General features: G+C 35.9%; 1 protein-coding gene across 1 annotated transcript in view; it reads right to left on the reverse strand.

Annotated features, from left to right (window-relative positions):
- PTPRT (protein tyrosine phosphatase receptor type T) overlaps positions 1-14,908 on the reverse strand; it is a 680,289-nt gene that overhangs the window by 384,082 nt on the left and 281,299 nt on the right. Inside the window, exons 3-6 of the mRNA XM_070939969.1 lie at positions 13,450-13,721; positions 9,684-9,765; positions 2,982-3,097; positions 1,183-1,357 (exon numbers count right to left, since the gene is read on the reverse strand). Of these exons, the coding sequence (XP_070796070.1) occupies positions 1,183-1,357; positions 2,982-3,097; positions 9,684-9,765; positions 13,450-13,721 (645 nt within the window). The remainder of the gene's footprint in view (positions 1-1,182; positions 1,358-2,981; positions 3,098-9,683; positions 9,766-13,449; positions 13,722-14,908) is intronic.

A 14,908-nucleotide genomic window follows, 5' to 3' on the forward strand; every position in this document is an offset into this window, starting at 1 on the left:
TTCTAGAAAATAATTTAGAAAAGGAATTTGTAGTAATGAATACATAAACACTAGAAATGCACATGAAAATGCAGTGAATTATTTGCACCAACCTTTTGAAGTTGGGTAAATCATAGAAAAATGGTTAAAAATGTGCAGTTGATAAATTAGGAGGAGAAATTGAAAACTAAGGATAGTTCATGAATAATTTTTCGTTCACAAAAATTATGGGAATAACAATGATATTAGAATAAAGATCTTAATTTTAGGAATGAAGTATTAGAATTTAAGAATACATTCAGTGCTGTTTTGTTTTTCCAGGCAAGGTAAAGGAAGTTACAGTATTAGAATTCTCTTCTCCCCACCACTCCAAAACTCAAGAGTAAAATGAGATTTCTAATCCAAGCTGAGTAGAGGATTCAAATTTTTTACAGCATAAGTAGAATCTAATAATTCTTAAGAATTTTGTATATTTTAATCCTGAACTGGTATTGCACTGAATTCTCTTCAAATTCCAGAATACCATTTAACACAACACAACCTCCACATTCATTTGTGGCTGTCTCAGACAGTACAATTCTGACAGAAATTCTGAAAACAGGAATTAATTTTGCAATAGATTTACCAATTTTTAGTTACCAGAAGAATAGCTATGTGAATAGAAAAGTTGTGTGATATATAATACATCTGTCACAGGAATATATTTAATAAAACATGACTCATAAAAGCTTTATGAATGCAACATGTATTGTGAATTCTCAAAATTGTTTGAGGATTTTTGTTATCTTTGTTATGAACAATATTACAAAAGTGCAACTTCAATTTATGTCATTAAAACCACACAGAGTTTTTAAAAATACAAACAGCATTTTCAAATTTGAGTTTAATTGTTTTTACTTCAGTTGAATTTCCTACAATAAGTTTTTTTCATTTAGTAAGGTAGTAAAGTTAATGATATATTATTAATAATTAATACATTAATAATTGTTGTAAGTAATTGTAATTTCATTAATAATCTTTACTGCTTTATTCCTCTTCATGTCAAGTGAGTAGAATTCATGGACAAAAATAGAACTAACATGTTCGAACAGCCAGATTTAGAATCTGATTCATTGTAGACATTGTTTTGTACTTCAGATGACATTCTATTTGTCACAGGTACAAACCCCCACAAATTCACATTTTTAATTATTTGTCACTTACCTTTCACTATTAATTCTGCATAGTTTGAAACTCCTGATCCACCATCAGAACGGATTACACATCGGTATTTACTGATACTGCGTTGGGATGTATCAGCTACACTAACAGTAGCAGAAAAACGTCTATGGTTGACAACTCTGGTAACCATTAATGCTGTGTCTCTTCCATTCCACTGCTGTCACACAAAGAGAGGGAGAAAGATCTATATAAGTATAACATGTTCATGAAAAGCGTATTCCTAACTCATGTTAATTTCTTTCTCTGAAATTCTTACAAAAACATGACAAATTCATTTCTCCCAAATGAATTACTTAAACTTGGTGTGTATTACTAAAATTCAGTTTCAGTTTAGGTCAAGAGCAGTAGTTACTATATATTTTACTACCTATCAACTACACGAGTAGTTCTTTCTTAGGAACAGAAGCCAGTTGGGTGATTTTGGGTCAGCCACTTCCTCTCTCAGTCTTAGAGAAGAAAATCAAAACAACCACTAACCTACACTGGATTAGCCTGGTAGATTATGGTTTATAACTTTCAATGAAGAGGCCTTCATCCTGCAGTGGATTGAATCAGGCTGATAATAGATTGCAGTACAACATTGCTCCATTATAAAAGCTATCAATAAGAAAAGGTTGGATTGTAGAAATGTAAGATTCTGAAATGTGTGTCATTTATAGGGATTCAAAGGTCACCTAGTGGGTAAGATATATGATTTCATTTTCTTTCTAACAATATAAAGTGACTCATGCCTCCCTTTTGTAGATATTAGGCCAAGATCAAAAACTCATTGGATATAATAAAAGTATGCAGCCTGCACAATCCAGCCATATACTCCACTGAATTTTGCTTCAACATATACTATGGCCTTGCATTGCCTTCATTTTTTTTAAAACAACCGCCTTCATTTTTTTAAAAAAAGAAACCATCTTATTTATTTTGTTTTCTTTTTCAACATAGATGCTAGCTGTGAATTAAAAAAAAAACTCTGATATATATGTTGTTGCTCTCAAGGACAAAAAGATAACACAGATGATTGGCAGGGTATATTTGTGCTGGGCTTAGAGACTGCTTATCAGAGACAATTTATTCAGCTGAAACAATAGTACAGTCAGTTCTTTGGAATAAATCTGGCAGTTTTAAACTGTAGTGGTAGCAGTAACAAGCACAACCATCCTTAAGAAAGCAGTAGCTGAGATTTAAGCTACTTTACAATTTCTAACAAAAGGTGTGATTGAGAATGATTAGGATCAGAATGTAGATTAATAAAGTGGTATGACTGAAATAAATTAGGTATGCAAATAAAATGTAGTTTAAAAAGACTTCAAGTAGAAATAAAGTAAGGCATCCTGAAATTTCCTCACATTGATCTCATCCCATCTTTTGAAAGATCAGCTTTCAGTGCCTTGCTTGTTTCTTTTTCTTTACAGTCTCAAAATCAGATCTCTAATTCTGCTAATTCTGATTTTTCCAATGGGAACATAAGAAACATTTGGTGCATTTATGCAATAAAAATATATAAGTAACTAGAGAAGAAATATAGTAAATAAATGCTATATGACATTCCCTATAAAGTTAAACATTTAGCTGCTCGAGACATTAAGCATATTCAGCTAAATCATTTTTCAGGCCATAAATTTAAACCCCATTTTATATGTTCCAGAATGTTCTCTTACCCAAAGGGAAATGATGAAAGTATTGCACAGAAATTTTCCACTGGGTTCAGAATATCTATTTGTTCATAGATGAGAAATATGGTTTGAAACTTCTAAAGAACATAAAGGATCCATTATGGTTTTTACCTGTAGCCACAATTTGTCATGCTGAGACCACTTTCCTCCTGCAATGCACTGGAATGTTGCATTCTGCCCAACATTAACCTCCACATTTTGCAGCCGCAGGAAGTGAGGAGCTTTTCCTAACAAAAAGACAAAATATTACCAGGATAGAGCATCACAATGCATAATGATAGCAGAAATAGAATGAGAATCAGTCTTTCTTTCTTTCTTTCTTTCTTTCTTTCTTTCTTTCTTTCTTTCTTTCTTTCTTTCTTTCTTTCTTTCTTTCTTTCTTTCTTTCTTTCTTTCTTTCTTTCTTTCTCTTGCCAAGTTTCTCATAGAATAAATGACCTAGCAAAGCAATGCTAAGCCTATGTTTTGGTTTTCTTTTTTAAATGCAGACTGTCTTTGTTGTTCTAGCTAAGAAGATGAAAAGGAACACAATGACCACCTTACCATAAACAGTGTACTATAAATAAATATTCCGTAACAAAAGAATCCAACATTTCCTAAGATATTCAATTAATTTTTAGTGGAAGCAAAAAGCAAATGCCCTCTGTAGAAAGATGGGTAAATAATGTTTGTTTTAAAAAGGTAGATATGAAGGAGTAAAAATTTTACAGCTACAACTAATAATTAGTAACAATAAATAATAATAACATTAGATTAGTTTGAAATTAACAAGATGAGAAGGAAGAGAGTAAGATGCACCAATGGGGGAGTGTTATTTAGTCCATTAGCCATCTCTATAATCATTTACTCCAATTGGGACCCCAGGCTAGTTGGCAGAGCTAGGTCTTCAGGCCCTTTCAGAAAGCTAAAAATATGGGTGCAGATCTCATCTCAAGGGTCACAATTATCCAAAGGGCAGCAACCAATGCAGAAAAGGCTCTTCTCTTGGAGCCCACCAATCAAAATTTGTTGCCCGATGGGATCCTTCTGGTGATGGATAATGTCACCCAGCAACTTCATGGAGATGTTTAAAAGGAGTGGAGAGAGAACTGAGCCCTGCAGCACACCACAAAAGGTTCAGTAATCTCTCCACTCCAGCTGTGGACTGGACCTCTCACTCCCTATCAGCACCAACTGGGACCTGCCTGCGACAAAGGAGCCAAAATAGAGCAAACTGCACTCAAACCCTGCAACCAACCCTAAAGGATACCATGATCAAGGAGAACAAGGATGGATGCTCTACCCAGAAGATAGAAGTAAAAGGTTTATTCTACCAGTTAGCTTAGAGACAATAATCCCAGACACAAAGAATGACATCACTATGTTTCAATCCATACAGCTTGAAGTTATAACTCACTAGCAAATTAGTAATAAGAGCAACAATTCATTAAAATTTTATGCCACCCAACTCTCAATGACTCTGGGTGGCTCACAACAAAGAAATTACAATAAATCCAATAACATAAATACTACAGATAAAAGATGGCAAGTGCAATGCAGCAAGGAGTCTCATTTTCCCTTGCTAAAGATCTAGGAAAAGAGCCAGGTCTTCATAGCTCTTCTAAATTACAGCAGATATGAGGCCATCTGGATCTTGGATGGCACGGTTACTTTCAGGGGAAAGTTCCAATTGGCCCATTCACAGGTTTATATCATGTCCCAGGTAAAAAGGAGCACCCTGGCCACCTTTCATACTGGAGCTTTGCTTCCTGAATACCTGCAATATTGGGTTGCTTGTTTTCTTTTTTTCATAACGTCTCTGGCATTTCAAATATATAACCAAAGCAAATGATTTTTGTATATCAAAATCCATTTTCTCTTCCATTCATTGTATAAATACAATGCATGGATGCTATTAACTGACGTTGCCAACTTTTTGATTATGTTTGGTTCTGTGCATGGATGCTATTAACTGATGTTGCCAACTTTTTGATTATGTTTGGTTCTGTGCTACAGCTGCATTCCAGAGGCAAAGAATTCAAGATGTTCACCAAATTTAACTCTACTGATTCATCTCAGAAAATTTATCAATTTATCCAGTAGTAAATAATATGCTAAGCCACAGAATTGGGAATGTAACTGATTACTTTAGAATGCACTAAAAGTGAAATGGGAGGTCTCTGTTCAAGATTTACCTCAGATTTTAGCAATCATAGAATACAATCATGATCATAGTGATGGAGCAGACACACTTTTAATTTTTGTCACCCATTTTTATATTTAAATTAAAATCATTCTCAGATAGCAAAATAAACATCCATAGTAAAGGAAACTAGCTAGTAACTGTCCACAACATATATTGTATTTCTGAAGAACCACATTCAGTCAATCAAGTTAAATAGTGCTATGCCATCCCTTTTAACTGGTCACTAATTTATCCATGTCAAAATGTATTGAAGTACTAGCTCTTGGCTGAGGCAGGGTCATAGATCTGTCATTTGTAATGGAGAGCCCTTGATACAAAGCACTACTGCTTTAATATATTTACAGCAAACAATTTTGACAGTTAATGTCTTCCGTTCCCTCCAACTTCAGTGTACGGACCTGTTTAATTGGCAATAATTCTGCTATTTTAAGTCCTCTGGCACTTCTGAATTAGAACAAAAGAAAGCATTTACTAATAAGAGCATGCAAAATCTGCTTGTTTGCATGCAAACCACACTAATCTACATTTCCCAAACTGATATGTAAAGCAGCATGTAATTACTTTGTGGGGGGGTAGGTTTGCTGGTTTTAATTTATTTGAACATTTTGATACAATTCCTTAATCACAAAAAGACAAGAACAGTTAGGCAAAATCTCATGAAAAAATCACTACTAAAGGATGCTAGTTAGAGCCTCAGTTGCACCTATATTTTCTCTTCCTGCTGACTGCAATCGTGTTTCTTACAATAGATAATTTATGTTATGTTATGTTATGTTATGTTATGTTATGTTATGTTATGTTATGTTATGTTATGTTATGTTAGCAGTATATAATTTATATTATGTTATGTTAGGCTAGGAAAGTTAGTAACCTCTCTTTCAAGATACCTTTCATAATCTAATGGACAAATTCATGTAGTTTACTTGGTGACAAAAGAAAAAAATATTTGCCACTTAGTACCTGTGAAATATTATTTTAAATTTTTCACTCTTATCGATAGGTCTAGTATTTTTTTTAGTTGTGTCCTATTCAAGTAGTAAGAAGAATAGATCCTGTTTAGCTTTTCAAAGTCACCCAGTTATTCATGAAATTCTTACTGGATGACTAGGCCAGTTACTATGACTTAGTTCACAGTGACTAACTTTATGCACAGAGGGGTTTTTTTTTGGTGATGGGATAGGCAGGGGGTTTGAAGTATAATGGAAATAAAGAGATAAAGGAAAGAGAATAAATGGAGCATAAAAATAAGATTCATTGGCATCCTTCAGTCTCAAAAGACTATGGTATTGTGTTCTGGAAATAGATCCTAAAACAGCATCTAGTGTGACTAAAAAGGCCAATTCTAGAGTGGCAATCCTTTCCACACTGAGGGCACATACATTCTGTCCCCTGCCCAGCCCCCAGATTTCACTGGTTCCAGGACTATCTTTTTGCCTCAGCCTGCTGAACAAGTGTCTCTTCGAATTGGAGAACGCCATGCTGCGCCTTTAGCCTCCAAGCTGAACGATCAGAGGTCAAGGTTTCCCAGTTGTTAATGTCCATTCCCAGGGCCTTTAGGTCCCTCTTGCAGATATCCTTATATCAGAGCTGTGGTCTCCCTCTGAGGTGCTTTCCCTGCACTAATTCTCCATACAGGAGATCTTTTGGAATCTGACCATCAGCCATTCTCATAACATGCCCAAGCCAGCGTAGACATTGCTGTTTCATAAATAAGATTGTTGCTTTAAATAAAAAGTCATATATGTGAACAGAAGCACTTTGAAGTCAAATTTTCAATCTTCTACAGAATTTTGAACTCTGCAGATTTCTGAAATACAAACTAAGGTAGGACTCATTTTAATTGGTTTCAGATTTTTTTTTCTATAACAAGATATAAGAAGAACAGCCATTTTTAAACAACTGAGAGGGATTGATTTCTGCTAATTTGAGTGGAAAGAACTCAATGGGCTAACAGGGCTGTTGTTCTGCTCACAATCTTTGTATGCACTACCAGTGTATGTATGGACCGCCCATTCTTACATTCAAAACTCATGCTTAAAATACCACTTCAGGTTCCTTTTTGCAATAACTGCAGTAATAATTATCATGTCATCACAGCTGAATTTAAACTTATCAGGAAAGCATGGAGACAAAATCTGTGAACAAAAAAATAAAAGGCTCCAGGTGTTTGGTAAGTATTCATAAAACACTGAATTACCAGTTTATCCATATCCTTCCTATAAAGATCAGACTGATGCTTAAATTTACTACCAGATAGAATAGAATAGTCAGACTGCCACAACTTTCTTAGTATAGATTTTGAAGAAGATTGTGAAATGGGCATCCCTTGGCCACTAGGATGGCCAAGGTATCTGAATTTACTGAAACTTATGATTCACTATGCCAAGAATATTATGGTAGTCTTTGAAGATGGGCAAACTTCTTCATCACACATTAATAATGAGATTAAAATGCACCGAATAGATGAAAGCTTCGGAACCAACTTAAAGTAGTTTGTCCCAAAGGTCTTTTTGAAGAGGCAACTGGACTTTTTGGTTTTTCTTTGAAGATGTTTCACTTCTCATCCAAGAAGCTTCTTCAGCTCTGGCTAGATGGTGGGGAATGGAAAGATTTATACTCCTTGCAGAACACTGATCATTTGCATTCTTTTAGCGAGTTGTTAAGGCCACCTGGAAGTTTATCTGTGTCATCCGAGTGGTGCAAATGGATGTGGAACCTTCTTGGAATTGCTGAAAGGACTGTGTTGTAGACTGGAAATAGATGGTGTCATATCTCACCCCCTCTTTTGAGAGAGGGCTGTTCAATTTTGAAATAGATGGCCTCTTTGACCCCTCTTTCAAACCAACGGTCCTCTCTGTCCAAAATGTGGACTTTGCTGCCTTCAAAAGAGTGGTGGTCTGCTGAATCTAGTCATGTTGGGTTGTTTTCCTATGTTGTGCCATGTGTTTATGAAGTAGTTAAAGCAGTTTGATTCAAGAGTTCCAGCCCCATTTTGCAAGAGTGAAAAATGTATCCATAGTTGATTTGTATTATTTACATGATATTGTAGATGAGGGCTCTTCAACATTTTATACTTTCAGTACACAGAAAGGTACACAGTACACCCTTATAACACAGAATTAATAAATAATAAACAAACAAAGATCTGCAGCAAATTGTGGTGATTCCAACATGGCTACATGCAGATGATAATATCATCATACAAATGCCACTATAGGTAGCCCTCGACTTGCAACAGTTTATTTAGTGACCATTCAAAGTTACATCACTGAAAAATATGATTTATGACTGTTTTTCACACATACAACCATTGCAACATCCCCATGATCATGGGATCAAAATCTGGATGCTTGGCAACTGACTGATATTTATGACGGTTGCAGTGTCCTGAGTTGATGTGATCACTTTTTGCGACCTTCTGACAAACAAAGTCAATGGAGAAGCCAGATTCACTTAATCACTTCATAACGTAACAGCTGCAAGGATGAGGTAAAATTCACTTAACAACTATCTCACTTAGCAAAATAAATTTTGGGCTCTATTGTGGTCATAAATCAAGGACCCTCTATATTATGTTCTGATGTTTTGACATCAGACGCGTAAGTCAATGCATTTGCATAATGACCTTATCACACATTTTCATCATTTATCGCTTTAGAGATACCTACACTGGCAAAGTAAGTTGGTGGAAGATTGCATGGCCCAAAGTGACTCGAGAAACTAACTCTGTTAAATTTTCTGGGATTTATCTAAAAATCTATACTTAGCTTTTCCCTGTCGGTGGGACTAAAAATGCTTTAGTCTGCTTACTTTGTCCTAATTATTAAGCTCTCCATAGAAATAAAAAAAAAGTCAGATAATTCCCATGATCATACAAAATAGCCTAAATTAAAATTAAAATTCATACTGTGTCAGTTTGTTTTTTACTGTTATAAACTGAGTATCTTTAATGTCAATTTGATACAGATTCCTAATTGAATGCCTTTAAAATAAATCTGAATAGAACAGCTGAAAGAAATACAGTAGCCTCGGAAATGTAGCAAAACAATCTGACTTATTTCTCTATTTCACAGTGTGAGTCACATGCTTTGAAAGTATATATATATATATATATATATATATATATATATATATATATATATATATATATATATATATCTTTTATATATATATAAAATCTTTCAAAAAGGCACTGCAAAGATTTACATTTCTTTAAAGAAAAACACTCCAGGCCTTTCTTCCAGTGTGAATGTTGCACTAATTTGCTTAGTTGTGTTCACGAACGTTCTCCTCCCTACTCCAACTTTCTCTCTTTAAGTTAATTCTATAGGGAATCACTAAAACCCTGTAATTCTCTCCCTTCAATGGTCCTAACAATCAGGGGCTTTATTTCCCTTTAATAATGGTTTAAAATCTTGGCACTTGCTGCACATTTGAAGCAGCTTTGCTTGTTGTACAACTTGAGAAATTATGTATTTATTCAGGGTTGATTGCTTCCACTCCGCAAGCATTTGGAATAGATAAAAGGAAATGTTTCAGAACTGACTAAATTGGATAAATTACTCATTTGAACATGAAATGCATGGCTGTGATTAGGAGGGAATGGGGGGGGGGGAAGAGATGCTTACTGCATGGATGAGCAAGGACTCTGACTTCATCCACAGCTATGTACCCGGGGTGACCCTTCAAGGAAACCGATTCAAATATGACCTGAAATTCATAGGAGACAACAAGCTGATTAAGTAAACAATTGAAAATTATACACAAGACATCCCTCTAACATACCTTAAGTACAAAGGGTTCAGATTCTGTAATAGATGCTTTACAGATAGTCCTTGTTTAGCAAACACAACTGGGAACACTAACTCGGTTGTTAAGCAAAGTGACTGCTAAGTGAAACTACAACTTTGTTTATGATCTTACTTCAGTTTCCCTTTGCTTTACAAACCTGTGAAGGTCATAAATGCAAGGATTGGCCATAATCAGGGGTGGGTTGCTGTGTGTTCGCAGGGGTTCAGGAGAACCTTTAGCTAAGATTCTGTGCAGTTTGGAGAACTCCCAAATCCCACTCCTGGCTGAGCCTGCCCACCCTGCCCCGCCCTTCCCAGGAGTCCCCACGTGACCCATTTTGGATGCAGGTAAGTACAGGGCACACAAGGAGTCTTGGGAAAGATGAAAAATAGGCCTACCAGAAGTTCAGGAAGAGGGCTTCCAGAGCCTGGGAGGCCGTTTTCGCCCTTCCAGAGGCTCAATGAAAGCCTGCGGAGCCTGGGGAGGGCCTGCCCCCCCTTGCTATGGTGCAGGAGGCCGACTAGGCCACACCTACCATGGCCATGCCCACCCAGCAACCGGACAGAGAACCCCTTGCTAAAAATTTTGAAGCCCACACCTGGCCATAACTACTGTAACTGAATAGTCACTAAACAAGGACTACCTGTATTCCACAGAGCAAGCCAATCAGTTCCCAAATTTACATATGTAGATATACATAATCCCTTTCAAAGACCCTCCTCCAAAATGTTTGCAAATATGCATGTATGTAAAACACCTTACATTAAAAATCGGAAATAAATATAATCATGAAGCCAGCTAAATCTTAATTAAGTCCCAGAACTATGATGGCAGAAAGAATTATATATTATAGAATGGGTTAATGGCCAGACAATAAATGGTTAAAAAGAATGTGCTACAGAAGAAACCTGAAAAGCATGTACAAGATTTTATCAAGATGCTTCAAGACAAGTTATGAAGGGATATAAAGTCCTTGAAAATATGTTTTCTGATAAGATTCTTCAATTCCCTATAGTTATGGAAAGGTCATAGAAAACAACATCTTGATGAGGTGGTTAACTATCAGAATTTAATGAATGATAAGGACAAAATATGTGAGGCTAAGGTAACCAAGCAATCAAGATGTTGTAATCCAGCATTGTTTATAAAAAAAGAGCTAGAGGGAAGAGAAATCTGAAGTGTCATTTTTTATTCCGTCAAGATTCAGCCTGAAGGACACTCCAAGGTTATTTCCCATGCTCTTTCATTGCCTGGCAACAAGAAGGATCTTTGATATGTAAGGTCTAAATGATGGATGTTCGTATGTTGCTAGAATACAGCTTTTAAAATCTACCAGAAGTCTACCCATAGAATTGTTGGATGATGTTGTTGGATGGTCCTAATTCTATAACAGAGGACAAACCTCTTCCTTAATACTGAATTGGTTGAGAGTAAGAGAAATATTAAGGAAATCATGGGTGGACAGAGGTGCTGAGATCCACAAAAAGAGAAAAGTGATAAGTTTAAAGCACATATGAAGCAATGTATAGACATTGTAAAAATAAATGGTTCCTGAACAGTGGTGGATTGCCCCCAGTTCACACAGGTTCTATAGAACCGGTAGTAAAACTGGCAGGAGGCTCCACCCACTGACCCCAACATCACAAAATGCTTCTGTGCTTGCGCAGAAGTGTGCGCGTACGTGCGAGCGAAGCAAGCGCACACACATGGCCCCATTGCGAACTGGTAGTAAAGATAAGTAGAACACACCCCTGTTCCTGAACCATTTTAGTGTCATGAAGGTTTCTCAGTTTTCTATTCTTATTTTCTCTGTGTTCTCTGATTGGTTGTTTTCTTGCAGACATTTCATTATCCCAATCTAGGTAACATCATCAGTGCTAAAATCAATGAATTTTAGTGTCAACTAGTATTATCTGTATTTAATTTTATCTCATGCTTTTAAATTTTGAAGCATAGTATTTCTTTTTTGGGGGGATCCACATAGCAGCACCCTGAAAAAATTATCATGCACAGTGAATGATTAATACATGTATGTGTGTGTATATATATATATATATATATATATATATATATATATATATATATATATATATATATATATACACACACACATACACACACACACACACACAGAGAGAGAGAGAGAGAGAGACTTTTCAGGTTGTTCCAAATGATTTATACAAAAGACAGTATTAGTCACTGTGATTTTGGCATTTCTCAAACAAGTAGTTCAGTCATGACATGATTATCTAATTTGTTGTCAACATTAAGATTCAGAAAGAGAGCAATTTGGGGATTTTTTTAAAAAAAAGATCAGATGTTTCATTCCTTTAGGGGTAATCTTCAAAAGTCATTTTAAAAATAGGTACAGCCAAAACAAAACTTTGGGTACTCTCTGTCCATTTCTTTCTGCTCCTCAATTTCCCTAGAGAACAAAACTTCCCTTTTCCTTTTTACTCAGTCATATGACTATGATTATCGATGAAAAGGAATGGTAAATAATATTCAAGAAGCTGAATACAAGAGAAAAATATTTATTGTAAGTGATTGAAGATGCTTGGCTATCCAAGTTTAAAAGAATTTAGGACTACCTGTTAGACTTACTTCTTAGGTTCCCAATGGATGGATTTAAAGAAAATACCCCATTTCAATTTAATGTAGTGTGTATAGTGTCTGAATCTGAGGTTAGTCTCATTCTCTGCATGGCAAGAAAAACCAGATTGTACAGATCAGTAGATTTTAGCTCTCACCCTGTTAGGATACATTCATATATTTGATTTGTGAATTGTGGTCATTTTAGTTAATTTTCTTACTATTAAGGTAAAGGTTCCCCTTGCACATGTGTGCTAGTTGTTCCCGACTCTAGGGGACGGTGCTCATCTCCATTTCAAAGCCGAAGAGCCAGCGCTGTCCGAAGACATCTCCGTGGTCCTGTGGCCAGCATGACTAAATGCCAAAGGCGCACAGAATGCTGTTATCTTCCCACCAAAGGTGGTCCCTATTTTTTCTACATACATACATATATATATATATATATATTGCTAGGTTGGCAGAAAATGGGACAAGTAACAGGAGCTCACCCTGTTATGCAGCACTAGGGATTCGAACTGCTGAACTGGCGACCTTTCTATCGACAAGGTCAGCGCCGTAGCCACTGAGCCACCACGTCCCATCATTCCTCCACAAATGAAGGTGAATATAGTATCCCAGGATAATTGTTGCAGGACCCAATCTGGGTCAGTCACTGGGTCCAAAGATTTAGTCTTCTGAGCTTTGGGCTCCAACATGAGTAGGAAAGCTCAGAAAATTAAACCTCTGGTCTTGGTGACTGACCCAGATTGGATCCTGCATGGTTACTACCCTTTTCCTCCTCCAAGTTCCTCAAGGATCAGGTTGTGATGCAGAAATGTCACTAAAAAGATTGGGCTAAATTGTGGATCCAGTTCATTTAACAAAAAATATTTTAGCCCTTTCTCACTTCCAATTGCAAAATTGAAAATAAATAAATAAATTAAAAAAACCAATAGAAAATGAGCAATTTGCTCTTTAAAAGCTACAGAGGCCCATAAACTGAAGGTAAAAGAAAAGAAATCTCAAGTATACCTGATAAAAGTGTGGCCAGAAAGTACTGATTGCAAGCTCTGCTTTCACCCAACCTTCTGTAACAAGCCCAGAGACATTCCAGATAGGGTTGCCTTGAGGTCCACCATTCACTTTCACATAAACATTCAAGGATCCAGGGCTAGAACGGTCACGGCTGGACAAGTAGTAATGGAAATCAATGCAGTGAGTGTCGTTTTCCTTCAGTGTTGGTAAAAGCAAGTGGGCTTTTTGCCCAGATGCCCTCCCAGAACTATTCACCATCATGAAGGAGCCTAAGAAGAAAGGAAAAAAAGAGAAAAGATCAGTAGTTCCTTGCCTCAATAGTACAACTAAATTAATTAAAGAGTCAATAGTTCTAAATAACTGGGCCAACAGTCAGAACTCCAAACAGCTGTTAATTTTCTCAGATCTATTACTATTATTATAATTCAGCACTTTTCTGGAGAAAAGAAAAACACCAGGAATGACAAATACGTTTGTATCCACTGCTTGCATCATCACCACCCTAAAGAGGGCCCTTTGTTATTATTTTCAGATTTTTCCACCTTGGATTTCAAACTGTCTGACAGGAAAATATTGACTTCAGACATGAAGAGCGCATCATATTCCCTTTTCACTCTACTGAGGTTACACTACCAGACTCTTTTGATTGCATACACAAACACTATTAAGCTGTCTGTTTTTGTAACATGTCCATATTTATAGATTATACTATATCAAGAATCCTACAATTTGGGAGGTCAGTTAAATTTTTGGAAAAACCCACTGAATTGTATTAGGCAGAGTTTTCAAAATGATTGTTTCAGTGGCATGGCTATTGACACAGCTCTCATCTGCAAGATGGAAAACTAGTAATGGTAGAAGAACCATATTTACTAAGGAGCCTAACTATAAGGTGAGAAATAAAGCTCAGAATTTAAAACCACTCTTTGGAATCATCATTTTTCTGCTTCAACAGCTTTTGAGAGAGAAACTGATAAGGTTTGGAGATTATGTGTCAGAGTGGTTTAACTCCAAATTCACACATTTGTTCCTGCAAAAAAAATAACTAAATGCACAGTAAATCACCTTTATACCTTTTACCAAAAAAAAAAAAAAAAAAAGTCCACAGATATATTCACAGATATATATGGTAGTTAGCAGAACTGAGATAAACTCAATAAAAGTGTTATCTTTTAAAACTGAGAATACATTTAAAAAGTTTCATTCATATTTGCACAAAGTCTAAGCAAAGAAAAAAGTATGCCAAAATAAATAAACTAACAAAACACCCACAACCACATACATATTTACCCACCTCTTGTTCAACTTCAGAAAAACTAATTTTTATATTATAAGTTATTTTACAAGTTTGATGCATGATTTCTACAATCAACTTATTTCTATCATATGTCTACTTCACACACTCTCCATCAGTGATATAAACTGTCATCTGGTAACATTACTATGGTGATAAAAC

This window comes from Pituophis catenifer, unplaced genomic scaffold (assembly GCF_029215685.1).
Source record: "Pituophis catenifer annectens isolate HBS135680 unplaced genomic scaffold, rPitCat1.0.hap2 SCAF_3, whole genome shotgun sequence".
Classification (NCBI taxonomy): domain Eukaryota; kingdom Metazoa; phylum Chordata; class Lepidosauria; order Squamata; family Colubridae; genus Pituophis; species Pituophis catenifer.